Source organism: Callionymus lyra, chromosome 9, assembly GCF_982586985.1.
Source record: "Callionymus lyra chromosome 9, fCalLyr1.hap1.1, whole genome shotgun sequence".
In the NCBI taxonomy this organism is placed as follows: domain Eukaryota; kingdom Metazoa; phylum Chordata; class Actinopteri; order Syngnathiformes; family Callionymidae; genus Callionymus; species Callionymus lyra.
The window spans coordinates 24,720,717-24,747,771 of NC_141826.1; the positions used below are offsets into that span (position 1 = coordinate 24,720,717).

At 38.1% G+C, this 27,055-nt stretch overlaps 3 protein-coding genes and 1 pseudogene across 3 annotated transcripts; all 4 read right to left on the reverse strand.

Moving 5' to 3' along the window:
• Positions 1–601: 601 nt before the first annotated feature.
• On the reverse strand, positions 602–3,419 carry LOC148072416 (protocadherin alpha-8 pseudogene; annotated as a pseudogene).
• Positions 3,420–6,833: 3,414 nt separating this feature from the next.
• LOC148072417 (protocadherin alpha-C2-like) lies at positions 6,834–14,807 on the reverse strand. Its single transcript, XM_087799617.1, has 3 exons — positions 12,373–14,807; positions 11,869–11,896; positions 6,834–7,929 (listed from the first exon to the last, which is right to left on the reverse strand). Exons 1-2 carry the CDS (start codon positions 14,770–14,772, stop codon positions 11,885–11,887), a joined length of 2,412 nt encoding a protein of 803 aa, XP_087655743.1. The 5' UTR covers positions 14,773–14,807; the 3' UTR covers positions 6,834–7,929; positions 11,869–11,884.
• Positions 14,808–19,589: 4,782 nt separating this feature from the next.
• LOC148072418 (protocadherin alpha-C2-like) lies at positions 19,590–22,151 on the reverse strand. Its single transcript, XM_087799618.1, has one exon. It carries the CDS (start codon positions 21,978–21,980, stop codon positions 19,590–19,592), a length of 2,391 nt encoding a protein of 796 aa, XP_087655744.1. The 5' UTR covers positions 21,981–22,151.
• LOC148072419 (protocadherin beta-16-like) lies at positions 22,009–26,501 on the reverse strand. The gene is made up of 2 exons (XM_087798676.1): positions 24,023–26,501; positions 22,009–22,209 (listed from the first exon to the last, which is right to left on the reverse strand). The coding sequence occupies exons 1-2, from the start codon at positions 26,408–26,410 to the stop codon at positions 22,009–22,011; spliced, it is 2,589 nt and encodes an 862-aa protein (XP_087654802.1). The 5' UTR covers positions 26,411–26,501.
• Between the last annotated feature and the right edge of the window lie 554 nt (positions 26,502–27,055).

A 27,055-nucleotide genomic window follows, 5' to 3' on the forward strand; every position in this document is an offset into this window, starting at 1 on the left:
TGGTGCGTTGCGTTTATCACCGCGACAGTATATGAAAATCGTGTTTCTCAATTCTGATAAATAACTGCAGATAAAGGCGTTTGAGAATTTAAGTTATTATCGAAATTAAAATATTTATCCTCATCCAATTAATGTTATTATTGTAGTTGATATTATCAAAAATTAGTATTTCGGTAAATCATTATAAACATTGTTAAAGTCAACCAAAAAGAAAACAAGGTTTATTCTAATATAAATAAGTAGGTGATTGTTAATAAACCAAGGTGTGGAATGAGTTGTTAAAATTAATCTTTTTTAATTATATGGCTGACATTTGAAATATTAGAACAAATGGCCATGTCATTTTTACCAACAACATTTAGAGGAAAGGATTTCTTAACTGTATGTTAGTTTTCCATTGGATGTGGCTGATGAATGTGTAGAAGTACTAAAAAAAGTATGAGAGCAGAGTTATACAAATAAAGCGAAAAATAAATTGGAATGTACAAATGAACTAACAGATACTAGTTTGATCTCATGCTAATAAAAAGCAAAGAAAGCATATTAAAACAAAAAAGAAAAACAAGGATATAGCAAAATGTTGAGAGAAAAACGTTGGGGCTTATATCTAAAAATTAACAGTAAAGTTAATTCGAATACATCTTGAAAAGGGAATCTGTCCAACACTGTTGTGTAATTTAGAATTGATTGTATGCTATATAACTTTCATTAAAAAAAAATATATATATATTGAATAACTAAGGAATCAGGCAAAAAAAATCAAATACAAAAAGCCTTTTTTAATCATAAAATTGAATCATATGCTTGTGTCCTTGTTCCTTGTTGTTGAACTAATTAAATAAGTGTCAGTAATGCAGATATTATACATTAAGCTACATATTTTGTATATTTGTGTTAACAAAACGGAACAAACAGACAGTAGAAACCAGTAAGAAACTGTTCACGAGTGGCTGAGCCTGAACTGTGGTAATTCATTTCAGCACCATGGAAAGCGCCACATAAACTAGTTCCAGTGACTGTAATTTTAACTAACAAATTAACAATTACAATTATAAAAATAATAGTCTTACCTCCTCTGAAGTTCTCCTTCTGTCAGGCAGCACCAGAGTGTTAGCATGGCTGCCCGGAACTATAGTAGATCCAATACTCATTCTGGGTCCAACTAGCATGTAGCGTTTGTCTCCAGATCTGTACTGGATGCTGTGACACAGAGTTCCATCATAGTTGGTCTCTTGGAGATATTTAGAAGTGTAGTCTGTGGATTTGGAGCACTGCATTGCCATCAACACGATGATACTGATGATGAAAAGTACCGACACTGAGCCCAAAGTGATCATCAGATAAAAAGTCACATCGGTGTCTTCGTCCACTTTGGCTGAACTTTTCACATCCGAAGCAGCAAAAGCCTCTTTGGGCTCCACAACTTTGACAAGCACAGTAGCTGTTGCTGAGAGAGACACGTTCCCATTGTCTTTGACCAGTATGAGCAGTTTATGTTCAGCCTCGTCCGTCTCTGTGAAGGAGCGAAGAGTTCTGATCTGTCCCGTATAGCGGTCCAAACCAAAGAGACTGTGGTCAGAAACTTGCTGCAGTGAAAACAGTAACCAGCCGTTATAACCTACATCAGCGTCATAAGCTCGGACTTTAGTCACCAAGTGTCCTGCGTTCACATTGCGGGGAATCTCCTCCACACCTTCAGCAGAACCGTTGGAGTTGACTGGATACAGGATGACTGGAGGGTTGTCGTTCTGATCCAGAATGAACACGTTCACCGTCACGTTGCTGCTCAGTGATGGACTTCCAGAATCTGTGGCCACGACTTGGAACTGGAAACTCTTCAATGTCTCATAGTCAAAACTTTTAAGTGCTGTTATTGTTCCGTTTGCTTCGTTCACGATTAAAAAAGCAGCTGGACTGTTTCCGGAAGTTGTGCGATCGAATGAGTACCGAACAACAGCGTTCTGACCTTCATCTCTATCATTCGCGGTGACTGAAAAAATGGATGAACCTGCTTTGTTGTTTTCAACTAAATACACGTTGTACGGGTTTTCAGTGAAACGCGGAAAGTTATCATTAACATCCAAGACGTCTACTTGAATGACAGTCGTGGATGAGAGGGGTGAGCTCCCAAAATCTTTAGCAGTTATTACAATGTCATAGCTGGGCGTTTTCTCTTTATCTAAATATTCTTTGGTGACCAGAGAGTACGACTGCCCGTCTGGAGACGGTTTCAGATCAAAAGGTAAATTCTGCGACACGCTGCAGACCACCCGCCCATTCACGCCCGCGTCGCGATCCGTCACCCCCACCAGCGCCACCACTGTGCCAGGCTTGGAATCCTCCGGAATGCGACTCGACAATGACGTGATATCAATATCTGGCGTGTTGTCGTTCACGTCCTCCACCCTGACGATGACGTTGCAGTGCGTGGAGAGAGACACCGCGCCTCTGTCAGACGCCAGGATTTTTATTTCATAAACTTGTTTCTCTTCATAATCCAGACCTCCTTTTACAGTCAAGGCGCCGGTGTGTTTGTCTAAATCAAAAGGCTCGCTTGAAAGTCCGCGAAATTTACTTCGCAATGAATATTCAATCTCGCCGTTCACGCCCTCGTCCGAGTCTGATGCGTTCACGGACAATAGGTACGTTCCTGGCGGAGCGTTTTCTTTTACCGTGACCGTGTATTTCTGCTTATCACAGACGGGAGGGTTGTCGTTTACATCAGACACGTTAATTGTGACATTCAAAGTTCCAGATTTCGGTGGTTTCCCTCCGTCTAAAGCCGTCAAGAGCAGCTGATGTGTCGCGGTGTGTTCCCTGTCTAAAGGCCGCTGCTGTACAATGAACGGGACTTTACCGTCTTCTCCGAATTCTTCCGTTTCCAGGCGAAAATACGGATTGTGGTTCAGTTTATAGGACTGGATGGAATTCGAACCCACATCCAAATCATGCGCGCCTTCTATCTGAAAGCGAGAGCCGATTGTTGACGACTCCAGAATCTCTATAGTGTAATTCTCCTCCATGAATTTGGGAGAAATGTCATTGACATCGATAATCTCGACCATCACTTGATGCATTTCGAGCGGGTTTTCAACGATCGCCTTCAGGTTCACGACGCACGGCACCGCGCTGCCGCACAGCTCCTCTCGGTCCACTCTCTGACTCACGGACAGAATCCCATCTTTCGGGTTTACCTTAAACAGATCCGGCTTTGTTCCCGACGTGACCCGGAGATTTCTTTCCACGAATCTCCCCAAATCCAGCCCGAGATCCTTGGCTATGTTTCCAACCGAGGTTCCCAAACGCAACTCTTCCATGACGGAGTATCTTAGCTGAGCGTTCGTCTCCAGAACCAGCAGCGCCAGACAAAGACAGGTCCAGAACACACTCCGTGACCTTTTACCGTCTGTTCGCTCCATTGTTCCACTCGGGCCTCCTTAATAAAATATAATGAGCGAATTAAAAGAACATTATTGAAGGAAACGAGCGACGATCAGCGCAACTCATCCTGTGTGAGCGGAGAATGTTTGGTCGCGCTCGTCCACGCGTGGTTTTCATTCTCAGCGAGTGGATTTGAAACAAAGATTCTTCTCAACGTTGCTCCGATGTTTAGTATGACAGCGCAACCCTGTGACGCTCTGACGCTAGTACAGTTGTCAGGGAGATATATATTTATCTTAAAAATTAACTTAAAGACAAATCGTCGCATTTATTGTTAATAATAATTATTAATAATACTGTTTTTACAGATTATATTCTCTTATATTAAAAAATATATAATTTTAAATAATGAAAATATATTAAGTAAATCTGACGGAATGCATCTTCATTTTAATTTAATAATAGCAAATAGAAATTAAAAAAAATGTAATTCGTTATTGTAGCAAACCAAAATATTAAAGACATATTATAGAAAAGAAAAAAAGTGTCTTCATTAAGTTTTTTTTATGTTTAACAGTAAAAGTTATTCATTCTGCTGTATGTACATATATTACATATGTATTACATGAATGAACAAATGAATGATTGCTTTATTCCGTAACATGTGTAGGTCCATAAGAAATTAAACTTCAGTCAATAAAACAAAACCAATGAGATTAGAGAAACAAAGATAGCGATAGTCAAAACAATACTAGTCAAACAATAATGATATGAATCGATATGTCTGAAAAGGAGTAGGCTGAAGCATAAGTTTATTTAAACCTACCCCATTTCTGCAACGCAATTAATAACAGCAAACTGTTATTACATGTTTTTACATATTTACATTATACATATTTATAACATGGTAATTAAATATACAGTATATAATAATATATTTACACATAATTAAATGCATTTAATCGGATGTTAATTTACATTTTACTATACAGTATTTGAATCAGAAGAGACTTATTGTCTCTTATATTTACTTATTACATTAAAGGAAATAATTGCTTTTGGCGTTTAGACACCATCAGTAAAGCATGATCGAAGTACAATTGAATATTATATAGTTATTGAATAACTTGTCATTCACTGTTCAGTCAAAATGCTTTTCAATCTCATGAAAACACGTTGTTTAATTAAAGTAGAACATTGTCACATTACAGTACATTTCTCTTTGCTTACACTTATACTGGTTCTAGTAGAAAATGTATTTGTTACTTCTGAAATAATCATAGTGGAACATTTTAAGATTGTACATGTTTTATGATGTTTTTAAAACAAAGAAGTAAGATTTCGTCAATTAAAACATGCTGTAAACTGTTGTGAGGAGCAAAATGAGATTCAAATAAACGATAAATTATTAGTGTCATTATTATATTAATATTTAATCGTTCATGTATTACCTGTGGAAACGGCGATTACCTGAGTTTGCTGGCGGGCGACGATGACTTGTAGAGTTTGACATCTGAGAGGATCCACGGAACTGTCACTGACAAAGAAGCTGACAATGTTCAGAGGAAGATCTGGTCAAACTCCGTGATTTATTTACTAAATATCTGGTCGCCGTCGAGACTAAAAAAAAGTTTAAAATAAGACGATGGTGAGTCACTTGAGTTTTTTTCTCCGATGTGATCCGGAAACTGTCGTGTTGCGATCTTGTAAGACGAACGGATGATGAGGGAGACGTTTAAATTTGGCATCTATGCAATGATTGGTTTGCAGCAGGGGTTGTGATCATGTGATTGGATGAGAAGAAAGGCTGACACGCCCACGAACACCTGAGAAGCGGGAAAATTGGATGCGATTAAAAAATGTAAATTAAAACAATTGTGACCGTTAATAATACATCTCAATAATGAAATGACTCCTTTATGATATTGTTGTTCTAATAATTATTAATTAGCCAGAAGCATGTTATTATAAAGGTTATAGTCAGTGTCTTTATATTCTATTTAATAATCATAATCATAATCAATCAAATAATGATTCAATTATCAGCTAGGTCTTTTTACATATCTTTTAATACTTAACATAAGCTAAATATAACAAACAATTATAGTGTCTATGTCGTTTGTTTCAATATCATTTTATTGGTATCATACAATTTAAAATAAAATAAAAGTATATCACCACTCTTATATATTTCATTGTGTAATTTAAATTTCTACTTAATTATTAATTAGTTCATGTATGTACATGTTTAAGCTCGTCTTATTGTATTTTATCATTGATCGTGTGTGTTTAATTCTCTATTTTACTAATTCTCTACTACACCAAGTGTGTTTCTTTATTAATAAAATATTATCTGTTATGAATAACAGTTGTATTATTTGAATCATCATCGGTAGTAGTTGGGATCTCATTCTGGCTGCACGTTGAGAGACTGCGGTCTCTTTAACTGCGGCGACAACACACCCACAATATCACTGATGAAGTGATGGTCAACAGCGCCCTCTCCTGGAGAACACACGCGCTCCGCAGAAACGTTTAATAATTTACTTTTTTTTATGTTCAAAATCGAAACACTTCATGGCTATTATGACACTCTGTGCCACTCAAATGAAGATAAAGAGTTGAGCATGAAACGATCATCACTGAGATTCAAGGTGACCTAGATTTATTTTTTCCGCAGCCTCCATTTCCGCCTCTGCATTGATTCTGTATCTGGGCCGCGCGTGCGCGTGCGCGAGGAGTGTCGCAGTCCCCCTCGTACTTCCGCTCAGCTGCAGTGGAGCATCTTTGAAGATCTCCGTCGACCTTTTTTATTACTTTCCTTATAAAAAGGTTGACGTTTATATTTAGGATTGGAAAAGAGCGCAATGCGCATCCCGGAAAGCAGCGTTGCCATGGCAACCACGTTTTCAGTGGTGCTGATGGAAGGAGGGAGACGCCCTGGTCGAGGGGGGAGGGGTGAGGCGTTCATCGACAAGCATCCTTCTCCTCTCTCCTCCACATGCACCTTCCTTCGATTGAATATTCAACATGGAGGCGATTCAACATAACGTCATTTATGCACGGCGATGACGTCATGGCCATGATTTGAATCGCTGTTAATTAAACTTCAATAATCGTTTAAAAGGAGGAAATAACAAGTAGGGGTTGAAATAGTTTAATTCATTAGAAATAAATGATAATATATAGTTTAAAAAAAAAAAAGAAGAAAAAAAATACCTTCTTTTGTTCAAGATACAAACCTGGTCTGGGGTGACATCATCTCTCAGGGGACTCCGTGTGTGTGTGTGTGTGTGTGTGTGTGTGTGTTGGATGTCCAGAATCTGCGTCTCCTCTTTGTGTTCCTCTCTGCTCGTCTATTTGTGTGTGTGTGTGTGTGTGTGTGTGTGTGTGTGTGTGTGTGTGTGTGTGTGTGTGTGTGTGTATCACAATAAAGCACTCAAGTGTTCAAGTATGTACATTTAATTCAGTTCTTCTCACAGAATATTCCACCTCGTACGATACACTTCACAACACTGCAGTAAAGAATATATTGCCTTGTAAATGATTACAAAAACTGTGTGACAGGAGCAGTCGTGGTAAGAATTAATAGAACTTAATAACACTGTCAAAACATACTTAAAAAGGTGTTAAAATACTGTCATATTGTCAATATGCACCTCAACATCATTTTAATGTCAACAAATTATGATTGATTAATGTCATTTGTTATACAGACATTTAAAAAAAAAAAAAGCATTTGAAATGCAATAAATCATAACCAGTTTGTGCCTTTAATTAAATGTCTCCCTTTTGTTCCGCTCAGCCGGCAGCATTAATACTATAAGACTCAGGCACGGTCCAGTATGTACAGTAAAGTTTATAAACACCCAGATGCAACAGATATGTTATATCGTACACGTATCATTGTGGATTACACATGAGTTTATTTTTGAAATGTGGCAGAAGAAGACCGAAGCACGAGTAAAGCTATTGATAATCCAACCACTTCATGCAAAGATGAATGAAAAAAAGCAGTCACTGAAAAGGCTTTTCTCGGATGTGCTTGTTTGGAATCATCGCCCCATGAATACGTTTGGGCCTCACATGTAAAGCACCAAGTCATTTACAAAAAATAAAACCACAGACACATAAAAAACACACGTCCCTCTTAGCTCCATGCTAACAACTGTTATTGTGCCGTTTCATTCCAAAACTTGATTTGTTATGATTTAATCATAAATGCTGTTAGGAAGGAAGAGGTGAAGCATCGTGTGTTTAGAGAGGGAATGATTCATAGAAGGCAGTTGAAAATTTTGTAGCAATTTCTTTTTCTTTTTTTTTTCAAATCTGGTTTCAATCACCTCAACAGTGTTTTGGCAACTGAGGCGACGACCATGTGCTGGAGAATCAGGGGCTCCTTCAGCATCGACTCGATGGGGGGGAGGGAGGACGACACGGGTTTGTGTCTGCTGGGACATTTCAACACCTTCTTTTCCTCCTTTTCTTTTCCTCCTGAAAAAAAGTCACCGGCTGGATTTGAGGCTCACGTGGATCAATGGATGATGCCTGTCGATAGGAGAGAAAAAAATGGTGAGAAGGTTTCAAAAGTATGACTTTGTGTCTCTCTCGGTAGAAAACTGTGTGTATTTTGTGGGTCTCTAGGGAATTTAAAAGGTAGTCGGCATGTCGCAAATGCAGCGAATCACAGGAGGGAGGGGGGGGTTGCTAGGTAACTGGTGAGGGTCTGGTTTCTCTTTGTGCCGTCTTCTGCTCACAGAAATGGGTCATGATCACATGGAACAAATGCAGAGGAGTCAGGAAGTGCACGTTGAAGAAGAAAATAAAACAAGTTATTCAACATTCAAGCGCAGGAGTCGGACGGACCGTTTTAGAAAAGGTGAAAGAAGCAACTAGACTGTAAGGATTTTTGTTTATTTATATAGAGATCATTTACATAGAAGGATAGAATATGTTGTACAATAACAGTATATGCTGTAGAAATAAAACCTTTATTAGATAGGTAAAAATGTGAAGGAATACAGTATTTTTGGAATAATAAAATAGTAGAGTATTATACTCAAACAAAATAATTAGCATTATTTTTATTATTTGTGACAATAAGGTTGTATCTAAATTCATAAGCGGTGGTTTTAATTTTCTTTCAGAGATTTCAGAGATGATGTAGTGTTTTTTACATATTAATATGAAGATTATAACACGTGTGCTTCTTTACACGTGTTATAATTGTCATTTAAATATGTTATAAATGCTGCTTTTCTATATAAGGATAATTCAAAATGAAATTTGCAGCTGGTTTAGACCCTAAGTAGAGTATTAAACAGGGCCAAAGGACAGAGATCTAATGAGTCAGCGAAAATGTTAGTAGGAATGTTCCAGAAGATGTGTTGACATTTAACAGTTATTCAACAGATATACAACGGTCGAGGAGAAGGATCGAGCCAGACCTTCCTTTTTATGTACACGTTCAGGACATTGGGAGAGGAAGCATCTTGACTGGTGACACAAATATCTGTCGATTGTCGAGAAGTCGTGTAACTTTGGGGAAGTAACGCCCATCAGGTATGGTTTTCTACTGAAACACTTATTAGCAATTCAATTGAAAATGTGATTATTTATGTATTATTACTATTATTATTTGTATTATTATACAAGTGTGTTGCTATTGAACACGCATTATTATTTGTCACATTAAGATTGTATATAACTATACAAATTTCATCATAATTTCCTCTTCTGTTGTATCTTTTATTTTTTGCTCCAGAGTTTAGCGATGATGTCGTGTCTATATTTCCTCGGTTAACGCAGAAAAACGTGTGAATATGTGTGTCATTCCTGTGATGTGCGTCATCCAAGGCGCTTAAGATGTGACGTTAGAAATGATTAATGCGATTATACATGTCTACGAGACGTTTAAATGTTACTTAACCACAAATTAAACATCAAATAAATCTTGCTTATTGTTGACAAACTTGTTGGTATCAATTTCTAAAGAAATGTAACTCAGTACTTTCACATTTCAAAAATAACATTCATGTGCACATTCAAAGAAACACAAGGGAGTTTTGGGTAAAAATGTAATAAATTAGTCAAATTATTGTACTCGTCTAACTCACATTTTGACAGATAAAGGAAAGAAGATGTTTTTTAATACATTAAAAATATATATTATAAATACAAAATTAAAAAGGAATTGAAATTTCAATTATGCTTTTAGATAACAAGAAGTATTATACCAGAACACACTAAATAGCAATTAAATCAACCCTGTTTCAGAGGAATCAATAAAGTTTATCTATCTACCTATCTATTCTTTTTATTATTACTCACAGTAAGGTTTCTTCCATCTTTAGAAATATCATCGTCATTTGTGGGCTAAAGATGTAAAAATTCCATCTCTGATGATGTCAGCAAAATGTGTGCATGTGCAAAGAAACGCATGCATTTTAAATTTCATATAAATATTTTATAATTTCATATATAGTGAAAATACAAAGTGTTATAATTAATAAATAATTTAAAAGCAGTATATTCTGTAGAAATAAAAGATGTATCATTTAAAAAAACACATGAGTTACCAGATTTGATTAATACAGTATTTAGTATAATAAAATGGTCAGAATTATAGGTATTCTACTGTAGCACTTAATAACAGTTTGATTCAACATATTAGAATTATTATTGCATGTAACTATTTTACAATCAAGGCTTAGTATTCGTTACGTTAAGGTTGCATCTAACATTACAAATGTCATCATAATTTATGGAATATTATCAATCTTCTAACATGAATTACTTTTCTCATTTTTTTCCAGCTAAGAATTAATCTTAATACGTTCATGGATACGGTAGAAAAATGTATATTAAAATTGTGATGTATAAATGCTTCTATTGTTGTTTTTTGAATAGGTATAATTTAAAGTGAAAAGTGAAACTCATAGCAGTATGAAATAGTGTGTTATCTCAGGGTCAAGATGAAAAAAAAAACTGTTTAAGTTTCAAAATCTAAACCTTGACCCTGAGATAACACAAGGGTTAATTAGGACAAAATATAAACATATAAATAACCTAATTACTCATTTAATTAATACTATAATTTTTATTTAATAAGGTGGCCAGAATAATAGGTATTGTGCTAAAACAAACTTATTGGCAATTCAATTTTAACTATTTTTATCAATATTATTATTATCGTTATTTTTGTGTTAAACTTAGTGTAGATTATGATGATTAATCCTCCAACATTACTACAAAACGGACGGAAAGATGTTTAATAAGTTACTTAAATAAAAATAAAACCAAAAAACACACCTGACTTATTTTCTTTCAACATGATATCTATGCTTATTTTTAATTAAACTTAATCTTTTCTGTATGACAGAAAATCGTTTATTAGGGAATTTGAAAACATATAAAATATATTTATCACGACATTTAAATCATACAAAATACTTTATTACAAGATTAAAGATTATTATGATATTAGAGTCAAAATAAAGTATTTTTCTTCGTATTTAATCTCGTAATAAATAATTTTTTCTACAACTTTAATCTCATAATAAAGTATACTGTACGACTTTAATCCAGTAACAAGTTATTTTTCTACGGCTTTAATCTAATAATAAAGTATTTTGTACAACTTCAATCCTGTAATCAATTATTTCACAACAATTTTAATCTGATAATAAAGTATTTTGTATAACTTTAATCCGGTAATAAAGTATTTTGTACGACTTTAATCCCGTAATAAATGATTTCCCTACGACTTTAATCTCATAATAAACTATTTTGTATGATTTTAATCCGTAAAAAATTATTTCATCCAGTAATAAAGTATTTTGTCTGACTTTAATCTTGTAATAATTTTTTTTACTACAACTTTTATCTCATAATAAAGTATTTAATCCAACTTGAATCCAGTAATAAATGATTTTCCTACGACTTTAATCTCATAGTAAAAATAAAATAAAATAATTTGAGAGACGCTCATACTCGTCATGATTCTGCACTTCTAAAAAAAAAGTACTGATTTACAAACTAAAGTTCAAAGACTCACAGTGACAAATGCAAAATTAGAAAAAAAAAGGAGTTAGGGGTTAAAATATGAAATAACATTATATCAATTAGTCACAAAATTCAATTAGTCACAAAAATAACTGTGTCTAGCTCGCATTCTTACAAAAACGATAGAAGAAAAATGTTTAAATAACTAAAATAAGTTATTATAGCATTCTTAAAAAGGAATTCAAACTCATTACTTAATGTTTTTTAGAGAGCAAATAAAGAAAAAAGGTTAATTGATCAGCTATTCAAAACTATTGAATTAAAATAACTTCACATGCAGAGTCATTAATATTATTATTGACTAGTTATCAATGTATGTGTCCAAATATATACATACATAACTAATGGATTCATTGATTAATGGGTTCATTATTTGACATACAAGTGACTCAGAAGTCATGTGTGATGTGTTTTTCTTCTTACCTTCTGTGGACTTCCTTCATTTAGGGTACTTGAGGGAAAAGGAGAGAGAGAGAAAAAGTCAGTTCAATGTGAACTAAATAATTCAATGATCATACAATTCATGTACACATGAGGTGATGAACTGCTGCCTCGTCGTGCAAACCTGGAAACATAATGACAGACTTAAGAGAAACATTTTGAAATTATGAAAGTTTTAAAACAGTGACCAGAAAAGAGTGAAAAGTGGTTAATAAAATACATGGATGGTGTGAAAAGATCTCAGTGACTTCTTCCAGCGATTCACTTTTAATTGTGCGCGCTTGTTGTTTGTTTTTTTTTCACGGTTGTTTTCAGAGTCTGATCATGTGTCTACATTATCTTTTTAATAATTAAAGTTGAAGTGAAATAAAATGTATCTGTTGAAAATGAAAACTGGAGTTTCTGATCCCAAAATATTTTGTAAACATTTTATTTGATTTCTATTTTGAATGACTCCATTTTTGAATAAAACAATTCTAGTTGTACCTGCAGAGTAGAAGGAGCAGAGTCACTGGTGCTGGTCATTCCAGTGCTCCTGGGTAAACTGGACACAATGTATCTGGAGCCCTTTGGAGCAGGCTGTCTGACCACCAGCTTGCCTTTCCTGGTCTCTGCCAGGAACATGCTGTACCAGTAGGCATCGTTGGACACCAGAGTGGAATCTGCGATGGTGGAGTTCCTCTCACTGATCACACTGTTCCTGCTGGGAGGAGCTGCTTTGCTGCTCTTGGGTGTCTGACACTTGATAACGATGGTCACCAATATGGTGATGAGCAGCAGGAAGGACACTGAGCCCAGTCCAATGACCAGGTACAAGTTGAGGTCTGAAAAGATGTCGTATTCCAGAGGAACCTCTGTCATGTCAGAGTACTTCACAGCAGTCTCCACTGTGGACAGCTTGATGGTGACTGTAGCAGAGAGAGCAGGCTCCCCGTTGTCCTTGGCAACAACCACCAGCCTCTGGTGATGTGGATCTCTGTAACTGAACATCCTCATGGTCCGGATCTCTCCGTTGTACTGGTCCAGACTGAACAAGGTGGCGTCGGTCACCTGAAGGAACTGGTAGGTGATCCGAGAGTTGTGCACAGAGTCTGTGTCTAAGGCGATCACCTTGGCAACCAGAGAGCCTTTGTCAGTAGATCTGGGGATCTTCTCCTCCACCACTGAACCGTGTGCACGCCAGGGAGAGACAATCACTGGAGCGTTGTCGTTCTGGTCCACGATGATGATGTGGACCGTCACGTTGCTACTGAGAGGAGGAGAACCAGAGTCTCTGGCCTCAACGTGGAAAAGAAACTCCTTCTCTATCTCATAGTCAAAAGTCTTCAGAGCAAAAAGATTCCCGTTCTCTGGGTTGATGGAGAACAGCATGGACATGGAGATGTTGGCCGTCTCCCTCTCCAGGATGACGTAGACTAGATACTGGTTCTCATGGAGGTCAGGGTCAAAGGCAGACAGTGAACCCAGCAAAGCTCCGGGTGCGTTATTCTCATTCACACGTATGGTATAGAAGGACTGAGGGAACTGAGGAACGTTGTCGTTGACATCCAGCACTTGTAGAGTCATAGTTTCATTGTCAGATAAAGGAGGAGAACCTCTGTCAGTCACGCTGAAGGTGATCTCATATTCTGGAACCTTCTCACGGTCTAACGGCTCTGAAACTACTAACTGATAATAGTTATCAGAGGACTCCCTCAGTTTGAAAGGCATGTTCTTTGGAATATGAAGATCAACCACTCCATTGTCTCCAGAGTCCTTATCACTCACACTGACCACTGCTATCACCGTGTCTGTCGGCTCATTTTCTTTTACAGGACTTCTGAACGATTTGATGGAAATTTCTGGATGGTTGTCGTTCATGTCCGTCACCTGGATCATCACTTTACACTGTCCGGTCAGCGGCTTAGTTCCCTTGTCACTCACAATAATCTCCATTTCATAAAATTTTAAATCCTCATAATTGATCATCTCCTTCACTCTGATCTCCCCACTGTCAGGACTCAGTGTGAACATGTCCTGTGTTCTCTCTGACGTGTATAAACTATACGAGTAACTCAGATCAGAATTCAAACCTTCGTCTAAATCACTGGCGTTTAATTGAATCACTAAACTGCCAATCGGGGAGTTTTCCATCACATTCACCACATATTTGTCCTGATCAAATGACGGGGCGTTGTCGTTCACATCCAGCACCCGCACGATGATGCTGGCCGTGCCCGTGCGCGCGGGGACCCCCCCGTCCACGGCAGTGAGCGTCAGCTGATGCACCGCCTGCTGCTCTCGGTCCAGACGCTGCTTCAGGATCAGATCGGCGAATTTGGAGCCGTCTCTCCCCGTCTGTATCTCGATGGAGAAGTGCTCGCTGGAACTCAGCTGGTAGTTCTTCACGGAGTTCTCTCCCACGTCAGGATCCACGGCGTTGTTGAGCGAGTATCTCTCCCCCACCGCGCTGGACTCGCTGATGTCCAGGTGCATCGTTCCGCGGCGGAAATGAGGAGCGTTGTCGTTGACATCCGTGATCTCCACCTCGATGTTGAACATGCGCACCGGGTTGTCAATCGTCGCATCCAGTTTGAGAAAACAATTAGACTTCGCCAGGCACAATGATTCTCTATCGATCCTTTCCAAAATCACCAGCTCCCCGGTGTCCTTGTTGATGTCGATGTATTTTTTATTGGCGATGACATCCACGCGCATCTTCCTCCTGCGCAAAGTCTTCACGTCCAAATCCAAATCAGACGCCAGATTAGCGACCACAGAACCTTCCTCCATCTCCTCGGGGATGGAATAATGGGTGACACTGGACACCTCCTCCAAAATAAATGCGAGTAAAACAAGCGCAAAAACGTGCCAACCGCCCAAATTGCGCCGAAGTTGGTGCGCCATGATGAGTTTAGTTCCCCCTAATTTCCTCCAAATATTTCCAGCTGTAGCACAAGGGACAACATGGGCGAATGCCGGATGTCTCCTTGAGCAAGGCGTTGTATCGTCGTCTCTGAGAGTTTCATCCAATCAGATGTCTGTAAAAGATGACCTCATATAGAATAAATATAAATATAATAATAAATATAAAGGGTTTTTTTTGGAGAGCAGCGACAAAACGTGTTCTAAAACAATTATTTAATCATACAACGATCAAAAATAAAATAAATAATTGTTTTTCCGTAGATTCTTTTTTAATTGTTTTACACGTATTTCTAATTTAAATACGTCGCCATACTTTTACGCAGAGGTACCTGTGCGTAAAATAATTATGTTTTTGCCAAATTAAAAAAAAAAACAGCTTGAAAAAGAGTCATAAATAATTCCTACAGTGTAGGCAGTTTGAATAAATAAGCAACAGCTGTTAAATTTAAATTCACTCTTACATTTTGATTTTGTAACTCTTTCAATATTTAAACACTTTAAACAAGTTATTGACCCAATCATGACATTTTAAATACCTGAGCTGAGAGTCAGTTATTAGCTACAGTTTAAGGAGATTGAACTTGGATTAAATAAATGTGATTTTTAAAATCACTAACTATTTATTTATTTAAAAAAGGAAACAAACTAAACGGTAGTTGCCGATACTTATTACAACTTATCAAAGTCATTACTTTGACAGTAGTTTGCTTGGATTTGCTTGATAATTGAAAATTAAAAAAGTCAGCTATAGCATGCCATTTGAGGTACATAAACATTACATTTTACATTTTAAGGAAGGTCAGCAAGAGGCTAAAAATGGGCGGGGGTCAAGAAGTGAACACAGATAGTTACTTGTCCTCAAAAGTAAAACCAATAGAGTAACAAAAAAAAAAACACAGAAAAAATGTAGAAAAACAAAAAAAGATTACATTTTAAACACTCATGTACATTGTGGTATAACATGTGAATCCATGTGATGCATTTTCCATATTATACCTTGATGTAAAATCCTGAGTCATGAAATCAAAAAATACAATAAATAAAACAGAGCAAGAAAAAAGGTGTGATTATTCATAAAGAATAGTTACCTCCTGGTAAAAAAAATAGTAACAACCATGCAATATTTAGAACTTAAACAACACACACTGCATCTGAGGATAGATTTGTAACTGTGTACACTGTGTTGTACCTGTAGATTTATAATTACTATTATTTATCATCAGTACCATGAACGTTTCACTTCACTTTGTGTTCACACCTAATTTGTGCGATTAGTGTTATATATCCTGCAAAAGTACGATAAAGACAACTTTATTGAAGAAAATAATAAGCCAGCATTCTGACAACAATTGTTTATTGAACAAGTAGAAAAAATAAGGTTTGGCTAAAATTAGTTTTAACATAATAAAAAATGTTATTAAAATAAGAAAAAAAAGTAAATTCCAAGGCGAACAGTAAATATGCCAGTTTTATCCTTTAATATCTTATGTTTGAAGTTACTCTTCTAATGATATTTTGTGCACCACTGCAGGTTCACAGGAAGGACAAACTCATAAAACGCATCCCTTAAGGAAACTCTCAAATATTGCAATTCTAAAAGTTGTAGTTGTCCCCAGGAAAGACAGAACATTTCTGTTTCATATCTCCACTTCTAGATAACATGCATCCTGTGAACCTCCGGTGTAAAGACGTCTTGTGTTTGGGTATCTGAGTATGAACCCCTGCAAATGGGGAAAGAACCTGGCCTCGAAAACAGTATGTGAGGAACCGAAAGAGATTTCTCAGCAGCACTTCTGCGGGAGAGAAACTTAGGTGGCTTGGCTCGTAGATCTGTCCGAAGCTTCGATTGATGTACCACAGATTCTTGTAATGTACTTTTTCTTCAATACGCTAATATCGCTGATTCCAGACTCAAGTCTCATTTTTACTTCGTCCACAAGAAATTCCTTCATTCAGAGAAATAATCTGTTTTTACATCCCTCTATTGTAGTATATAAAAATAAGCTGTTTATAGCTTGAAAAAAAAAACAAATAAAAAATCAAATAAAACATTGCTGAAGTAAAGGGAAACTCAGAAAAGGTAAATTTAATAATTCAATGTTGACTTACGAGGGTCAAAAACTTACAGAAGTTTATTCAGTGAGCTGGTGCTATATGATTATAGTTTGGTATTGGGTGGTTAAAGAACCGCTGTAACAGGGTAAGTAAGAAAGTAAGTTATATTTGTAGAGCTCTTTTCTAGACCAGGGTCACAAAGCGCTTAAACAATCAAAATAAAACCCAATAAAATATATGCCTAAAAGGTCAAGACAACACCGAGACTAACACAGGAGTCTCAGAGAATCAAAGAAGAGCCTGCACGAATAAAAGTGTCTTAAGATGTTTCTTGAAGGAGTCAGTAGATCATCAAACACACAGAGAGAGAGGAAAATCGTTCCAAAGTTTAGGAGCAACAGCCTGGAAGGATTTCTCTCCTCTGGTCCTGAACCATCTGTGTGGAACAAACAGCAGATATTGATCCACAGATCTCAGAGCCCGAGCTGGGGTGTAAGTCTGGATCAGATAAGTGATGGAAGGTCTGACCATGAATAGCTCTGATAGTAAGAACCAGAATGTTAAAGTTGATAGAAAGAAACTGGCAGCCAGTGAAGAGTTTGTAGGAGAAATGTGAGTTCTTCTACTAGAGCGGCTCAGAATTCTCGCTGCAGAGTTTTGTATGAACTGCAGGTGAGACAGATCCTTCTTGTTTAGACATGAAAACAAACTGTTGTTACAATAGTCCAGACGAGAAGAAACAAACACATGGATTATAAGATCCAGATCTTGTTGTGACAACATTTTCCTAAGTTTAGGGATTTTTCTCAGTTGAAGGAAACAGTTTGTGGTCATTTTTCTTCAGTGTTGAACTGAGGACATGTCTTTGTCAAATACAGCACCAGGTTTCTCAGGCTCAGTTTGACGGACTGACCTAAGTCACCCAAGTACTGACTAAATCCTGGAACCTTATCATCAGGAGCAATAATCAAAGTTTCAGTTTTGTCCACATTTAGCTTCAAAGTATTTTCACTCGTTGTTTGATTTCTAGCAAACATTTGACTAAGTTCAGCCTCTGGGCCTCAGTTGGATCGAAAGAGCAGTAGAGCTGGATGTCATCTCTTTCAAAAGTGAACGATGAATGAGCCCATTTCCATTGATTCAAAAACATAGTGAACTGTCTAGGAAGTCATGTTTACTCACAGTACACACAAACAAAAAACAATCTCACTCCATAGTAGCAAATATTCATAATTTGCCTTTACATCAGCCAAACATTTATGAAGCCAAACTATAGAGAGGTGGAATCTTGAATTTATGCTGTTATGGTCAATTATACAAAGTTTTATGTTTTCCTTTTCTGGTGGTTTATTTTTGTTGATCACTTCCTGTTTTCTCTCTCTCTTTCCCCTGGTGTTTGACTGATGGCACACGACTGGAGATGATCAAGTAATCACCTGCTGTATTTCTACCACCTGCCTTTAGACATATGTGCTGGACCATATACCTATATTTTAGTTGTTTTTTAAAATAGTTTTGACCTCCGTAACTTCTGTTCAGTTCAGATTCACCATTAAAGTTTCCTTTTCCTATTTATTCCACAAGTTGATGGAAGTTTTGTGGGATTTTGGACTCCTTTAAACGTGTGAGATTTTGGACGTTGACCTGACGCTCCTCTACCACCCCTCCTCAGGGAGTCTGAATTCCTCTCTGAACCAGCTCCAGGGGCTACGTACCACCTTCAGGCAGAGACTGGGACAATGACAAGGAAGTTCATGGACACATGCTCCCGCAACTCACTGCTTGAGTTGTTTTGTCTCCGTCTGTGTTCGTGCTTCTGTATTGTGGTGGGTTTTTTTTGTATCCCTGCACTGCTCCCCCTTCAGGAAAAGAGCAGAGACGCCCTCTTTTTCTCCACCAGCCCACCTTCCCTCATATGATTCAAGTGCAAGACAAGTTTTTCAGCACTGTCACAGGACTATCTGCCTCAGTGATTGTCTCGCGTTTTTCCACTGCACGACATGTTGAATTTCTCTGTGATATTTCTCTATGGAGATCAATAAAGTATATTGATTGATGATTGATTGATTGTATCTTCTTTTCAGTTCAGATTCCCTATTAAAGTTTTCTTTTCCTATTTATTCCCCGAGTTGATCGACGTTTTATGTGTGATTTTGGAATCTCATTGTGTTATGAGATATTGGACTCTTGTTTTTGTATTTGGACTTACTGTTTAATTAAATTGTACATTTGTGCAGCAACTCCTGTGAGACTCTTGGGTTGAGCTCCATAAAGATTGTGGCACAATGTTTGTTAACTATATGATATCAACCTCGAGTATGTTGTAGTTCGGTGTGTACTGTAATGAATCCTCTTTTTTTAAATGATAAATGATGCACCATTTACATTCACCATAGCTTGAAGTTTCATTTAGAGTGACATACACAGCAATTTCTTGGGAAGATTTTCTTTTCTTTTTTCTCATTTTCATGGGGAAAAAAAATTAGAAATGTTATTTTATATCAATATTTTGAGACAAATATTTAATGGGAATTTGAAATGAATTCTGATTCATTTCTATTTTCAATCAATGATAAAAGTTTGCAAGATACGGCGAGTTTAAGGAAATAAGGTCAGTTGGTCAATAGTAGGTTGATCAACGGTAGGTAATTATGAGAGGAAAGAAGCACAAGATATGACGTTAACCTACAGTATGAAGGCATATAAAACCACTGCAGCAGATAAAGTATAATTTGATATTTTCATACCTGCAGAGTAGAAGGAGCAGAGTCACTGGTGCTGGTCATTCCAGTGCTCCTGGGTAAACTGGACACAATGTATCTGGAGCCCTTTGGAGCAGGCTGTCTGACCACCAGCTTGCCTTTCCTGGTCTCTGCCAGGAACATGCTGTACCAGTAGGCATCGTTGGACACCAGAGTGGAATCTGCGATGGTGGAGTTCCTCTCACTGATCACACTGTTCCTGCTGGGAGGAGCTGCTTTGCTGCTCTTGGGTGTCTGACACTTGATAACGATGGTCACCAATATGGTGATGAGCAGCAGGAAGGACACTGAGCCCAGTCCAATGACCAGGTACAAGTTGAGGTCTGAAAAGATGTCGTATTCCAGAGGAACCTCTGTCATGTCAGAGTACTTCACAGCAGTCTCCACTGTGGACAGCTTGATGGTGACTGTAGCAGAGAGAGCAGGCTCCCCGTTGTCCTTGGCAACAACCACCAGCCTCTGGTGATGTGGATCTCTGTAACTGAACATCCTCATGGTCCGGATCTCTCCGTTGTACTGGTCCAGACTGAACAAGGTGGCGTCGGTCACCTGAAGGAACTGGTAGGTGATCCGAGAGTTGTGCACAGAGTCTGTGTCTAAGGCGATCACCTTGGCAACCAGAGAGCCTTTGTCAGTAGATCTGGGGATCTTCTCCTCCACCACTGAACCGTGTGCACGCCAGGGAGAGACAATCACTGGAGCGTTGTCGTTCTGGTCCACGATGATGATGTGGACCGTCACGTTGCTACTGAGAGGAGGAGAACCAGAGTCTCTGGCCTCAACGTGGAAAAGAAACTCCTTCTCTATCTCATAGTCAAAAGTCTTCAGAGCAAAAAGATTCCCGTTCTCTGGGTTGATGGAGAACAGCATGGACATGGAGATGTTGGCCGTCTCCCTCTCCAGGATGACGTAGACTAGATACTGGTTCTCATGGAGGTCAGGGTCAAAGGCAGACAGTGAACCCAGCAAAGCTCCGGGTGCGTTATTCTCATTCACACGTATGGTATAGAAGGACTGAGGGAACTGAGGAACGTTGTCGTTGACATCCAGCACTTGTAGAGTCATAGTTTCATTGTCAGATAAAGGAGGAGAACCTCTGTCAGTCACACTGAAGGTGATCTCATATTCTGGAACCTTCTCACGGTCTAACGGCTCTGAAACTACTAACTGATAATAGTTATCAGAGGACTCCCTCAGTTTGAAAGGCATGTTCTTTGGAATATGAAGATCAACCATTCCATTGTCTCCAGAGTCCTTATCACCAACACTGACCACTGCTATCACCGTGTCTACTTCTACATCTTCACTGACTGGACTCTGGAAGGACTTGATGGATATTTGTGGATGGTTGTCGTTCATGTCTTCAATCATGATCTTTATTGTACATTGTCCTGACAAACTATTCACTCCTTTGTCTGTTGCTATGACTTCCATGTCATAAATCCTGAAGTCCTCATAGTTCAACATTTCCTTCACAGTGATCTCACCAGTAGAAGGATTGAGGTTAAACGTGTTCTGAGTTTTCTCTGGTGTGTATAAACTGAAGGAATAAGTTAACTCTGAATTTGATCCTTCATCTAAATCTGTGGCTTTAAGATGAATGACTAGACTTCCTAAAGGAGAATTCTCCATCATATTAATGTTGTATATAGTTTTATCAAATGTAGGAGCATTATCATTTGTATCTAATACTTGAACAATAATACTTGCAGTACCTGATCTAGCAGGTGTTCCTCCATCTACAGCTGTCAGAATTAAATTATGACCAGACTGCTCTTCTCTATCCAACATCTTCATGAGGATCAATTCCGCAAATTTCGACCCATCTCGACCAGTCTGCACTTCAATCTTAAAATGTTCACTTTCGCTAAGATAATATGTTTTAACTGTGTTGCTTCCTACATCTGGATCGACTGCGTTACTGAGAGAAAATCTCTCTCCTTTTGGCGTCGACTCAGACATGTCTAAGTGAATGATTTCTCTCCTGAAGTGTGGGGCGTTGTCGTTTATATCTAGAATTTCTATCTCGATGTTAAAAATGCGAACAGGATTTTCTAATATTACCTCGAGTTTAACATAACAAGCTGAAGATTTTGTTGGGCAAATATATTCGCGGTCAATCTTCTCTACAATGAACAGTTCTCCAGTCTCTTTGTTCACATCCAGATATTTCTTGTTGGCGATGATGTCGAGACGCATTTTTCTCCTGATCAGCGTCGAAACATCCAAACTGAGATCAGTCGCGAGATTCGCGACGATCGATCCTTCTTTGAGTTCTTCTGGTATAGAATAGTGAATGACTGTGGTCGTTGCGTGTTGAATGGCGAGGAACATCAGAGCCAGAGTCACGTACCTTTTGTGTGTCTGCATCGTTACACACAATCCTTTTGTTTCCTCCTCACAGCTGCGTAACGTCACGACGTCTGTTAACTTTCAATCGATGATAAAAAATCCTTCGTGAAGAACGTTCAGTAAAGTCCTTGGAGCCACCTTTATTCCAGACGATGTTCTCAGAGACCAGGACAGAATGACCGCTGGCTGGGATCTTCAGCATCGCAGAACTGTCAGTCTCAGACCAGCCTCCGCTTCCATTTCCTGACTGTCGGTGTGACGTCATCAACATGAGTCTTTGTCAGTAAAACAGCGCCACCGTCTTATTTACGAACCGAAATGATCGGATTAAAACACTAAAACTAATATTTATCATAATTTTAGCTGCAGTGGTTTGTGTTAACAGTTTTTAAATTTGTCTTTTAGCATTTCGCATCAGAGAATAACATATGTTCCACCTTAAGACATGTAGTATCTTCCTCGTTTACTTCCACCTTCTGTCCTTCTTGACCACATCCATGAACCTCACTGGTAATCCTCTCTTTTAACTTGGTGAAACCATTACTAACATTCTTCATCAAACACGTAAGTAAATAAGTAAGTCATTTTTATTTATAGAGCGCTTTTCCAGACCAGGGTCACAAAGCGCTTAAACAATCAAAACAATATTCAATAAAGTATATTCTTTAAAGGTCAAGATGACACTGAGAACAACACAGGAGTTCCAGAAAATCAAGGAAAAGCCTGAACAAATAAAAACGTCTTAAGTAAGTAAGTAAGTCATTTTTATTTTGGAGCGCTTTTCCAGACCAGGGTCACAAAACGTGTCCTGTGTCTTCTCACCATATGTCCAAACTAATATCTTGACTTTTCACTACCTCTGCTTCCTTCCTTATCCTCACCTGCCATCATGCCACACTCTCATACATCTACTGGTTCTCAATCATTTTGTCTTCTGCTTGTACTTTCGCCTCTTCATCATCTCCTCCAACCAATTATACTCACACCTTATATCACTCTATAATCAGCAAACATCATGGTCCATAGTTACACCTTTAAAACCTTGTGTAACATTCTGACCATTGCGATATAAAATAAGGAAATAAGATCCTTGATGATCTAATTCATCCCTCACAAACAAATTTGATGATCCTCTCTTCCTTTAACACACTATTTTCTTATAAACCCTATCATAACTTTCTCTGGATGAACATTCACAATGGGAACATTTGATCTGTGTTGATCTCTTCTACCATTAAACAAAACGTGTACAAGAAAACGACTTAGATATATTAAATACAAGGGTTTTTCTTTCACTTCATCCACAAATTCACTTTATAAATCACATTTATGTCTCTTGTATAATGAAGGCAATACAGGCAAAGTTTATCAAACAATTAGAAAGTTATAGATAATCAGTATAGTATAATGATGATGATGATGTGAATGTCATGAATGTTATTATGGTCAAGTACAGTAAGGAAATCAAAGTGATACAGTGTAGGTATTTATATTATAGTATTTACATCAAATTATTCCTCAAGGAGCAGATAAATAACAATGACAAAATACAAGAGTGGCTTGTTACACTTATAACACATTCACACAAGAAGATGGAGTTTCTGGATACCATGACTACTATCATCTATAAATCAGACATATTTTTTCTACAGTCTGACCACAAAAATATTAAACAAAAAGATCATTGATGATGGAATGTATCCCTCACAAAATAATTAATTAATTTTGAGAGCATTTGGACAATTTGTCAATAGTATCAAGAAGAATTAGAAAAATAAATTATCGACATGGAACCAAGTGAATGATTTGATGGACAGTAAAAGTTCTATTTTGCAATCATGTTGTTAGATGTGTGCTTTTTTATAATCATATTTTAAATTATGTGCTTAAAATAATGTATTGAAAGATATCTAACAGGTATTTTAATGATTGTGGTTTATTGTTTGTAAATATAGATTATGATGAGTTGTTATAAAATCTAACTTCTGAAAGTGAGAGTTCAATTGTAAACAATCAAAAATATTGTCTCATAATCTTTCTTAAAGGTTTTGATTTCCTACCTGCAGAGTAGAAGGAGCAGAGTCACTGGTGCTGGTCATTCCAGTGCTCCTGGGTAAACTGGACACAATGTATCTGGAGCCCTTTGGAGCAGGCTGTCTGACCACCAGCTTGCCTTTCCTGGTCTCTGCCAGGAACATGCTGTACCAGTAGGCATCGTTGGACACCAGAGTGGAATCTGCGATGGTGGAGTTCCTCTCACTGATCACACTGTTCCTGCTGGGAGGAGCTGCTTTGCTGCTCTTGGGCGTCTGACACTTGATAACGATGGTCACCAATATGGTGATGAGCAGCAGGAAGGACACTGAGCCCAGTCCAATGACCAGGTACAAGTTGAGGTCTGAAAAGATGTCGTATTCCAGAGGAACCTCTGTCATGTCAGAGTACTTCACAGCAGTCTCCACTGTGGACAGCTTGATGGTGACTGTAGCAGAGAGAGCAGGCTCCCCGTTGTCCTTGGCAACAACCACCAGCCTCTGGTGATGTGGATCTCTGTAACTGAACATCCTCATGGTCCGGATCTCTCCGTTGTACTGGTCCAGACTGAACAAGGTGGCGTCGGTCACCTGAAGGAACTGGTAGGTGATCCGAGAGTTGTGCACAGAGTCTGTGTCTAAGGCGATCACCTTGGCAACCAGAGAGCCTTTGTCAGTAGATCTGGGGATCTTCTCCTCCACCACTGAACCGTGTGCACGCCAGGGAGAGACAATCACTGGAGCGTTGTCGTTCTGGTCCACGATGATGATGTGGACCGTCACGTTGCTACTGAGAGGAGGAGAACCAGAGTCTCTGGCCTCAACGTGGAAAAGAAACTCCTTCTCTATCTCATAGTCAAAAGTCTTCAGAGCAAAAAGATTCCCGTTCTCTGGGTTGATGGAGAACAGCATGGACATGGAGATGTTGGCCGTCTCTCTCTCCAGGATGACGTAGACTAGATACTGGTTCTCATGGAGGTCAGGGTCAAAGGCCGACAGTGAACCCAGCAAAGCTCCGGGTGCGTTATTCTCATTCACACGTATGGTATAGAAGGACTGAGGGAACTGAGGAACGTTGTCGTTGACGTCCAGCACTTGTAGAGTCATAGTTTCATTGTCAGATAAAGGAGGAGAACCTCTGTCAGTCACGCTGAAGGTGATCTCATATTCTGGAACCTTCTCACGGTCTAACGGCTCTGAAACTACCAACTGATAATAGTTATCAGAGGACTCCCTCAGTTTAAAAGGCATGTTCTTTGGAACATGAAGATCAACCACTCCATTGTCTCCAGAGTCCTTATCACCAATACTGACCACTGCTATCACCGTGTCTACTTCTACATCTTCACTGACTGGACTCTGGAAGGACTTGATGGATATTTCTGGATGGTTGTCGTTCATGTCTTCAATCATGATCTTTATTGTACATTGTCCTGACAAACTATTCACTCCTTTGTCTGTTGCTATGACTTCCATGTCATAAATCCTGAAGTCCTCATAGTTCAACATTTCCTTCACAGTGATCTCACCAGTAGAAGGATTGAGGTTAAACGTGTTCTGAGTTTTCTCTGGTGTGTATAAACTGAAGGAATAAGTTAACTCTGAATTTGATCCTTCATCTAAATCTGTGGCTTTAAGATGAATGACTAGACTTCCTAAAGGAGAATTCTCCATCATATTAATGTTGTATATAGTTTTATTAAATGTAGGAGCATTATCATTTGTGTCTGAAACATGAACAATAATACTTGCAGTACCTGATCTAGCAGGTGTTCCTCCATCTACAGCTGTCAGAATTAAATTATGGTGAGCTTTCTCTTCTCTATCAAGTTCTTTTGTCAGAATTAATTCTGCAATCTTTGTACCATCTCTTCCTGTCTGAACTTTGATTGAAAAACTATCACTTTCACTTAAAAAATATGTTTTAACAGAATTAGTTCCTGCATCTGGATCTACTGCGTTGCTGAGAGAAAATCTCTCTCCTTTCGGTGTTGACTCAGAAATATCTAAATGAATGGCGTCTCTCCTGAAGTGTGGGGCGTTGTCGTTTACGTCTAGTACCTGTATTTCTATGTTGAAAATACGCAACGGATTTTCTAATGTTACCTCGAGTCTTAAATAACAAGAAGCTGATGACTTTGCTGGACAAATATTCTCGCGGTCAATCTTCTCTACAATGAACAGTTCTCCAGTCTCTTTGTTCACATCCAGATATTTCTTGTTGGCGATGATGTCGAGACGCATTTTTCTCCTGATCAGCGTCGAAACATCCAAACTGAGATCAGTCGCGAGATTCGCGACGATCGATCCTTCTTTGAGTTCTTCTGGTATAGAATAGTGAATGACTGTGGTCGTTGCGTGTTGAATGGCGAGGAACATCAGAGCCAGAGTCACGTACCTTTTGTGTGTCTGCATCGTTACACACAATCCTTTTGTTTCCTCCTCACAGCTGCGTAACGTCACGAGAGCCGTTAGTTTGCTCTCAATGCAAAAATCGATCTTTAAAAATATTCCAAAACGTATAATCCGTATGAAATCCGCAAATAATAATTCACCTCGGAGCACAAAATGAACGTGTTTCAGCACCACGGAACTGTCTGTGTTTGACCAGACGCCGATTCTATTTCCTGACCATCAAAATGACGTCACAGTGTGGGTATGAATAAGAAAACAGCGCCATCTTCTGACTTGAGTAGTCCTGTTACGCATTTTTAAATTAAAATAATCCCATAGATAACATTCTATTTTATGTTTTTTGGTAAACAGTAACTCTCTTTAAAAAAAAAAGAGAAAACCGTGTTGTTAGAAATATTAAAAACGTTTTATTTTAATGGTCTATGTTGCCCTCGTGAATTAAGTAGTTATAATTTGTTTGTTGATATAACCTTAAATGGTTTACATGGAAAAAATGCTGAAGATGATGATGATGGTTAAGTTGAAGATGATTAGTATGGAAATGTTGAGACAATATAATAATCGAGAATACATCATATAAGAAGAAGTTGTAACAATTGTGCTCATAGTAGAAAAGAAGCAACATAAGGAGTAGTAGTTGGAAAT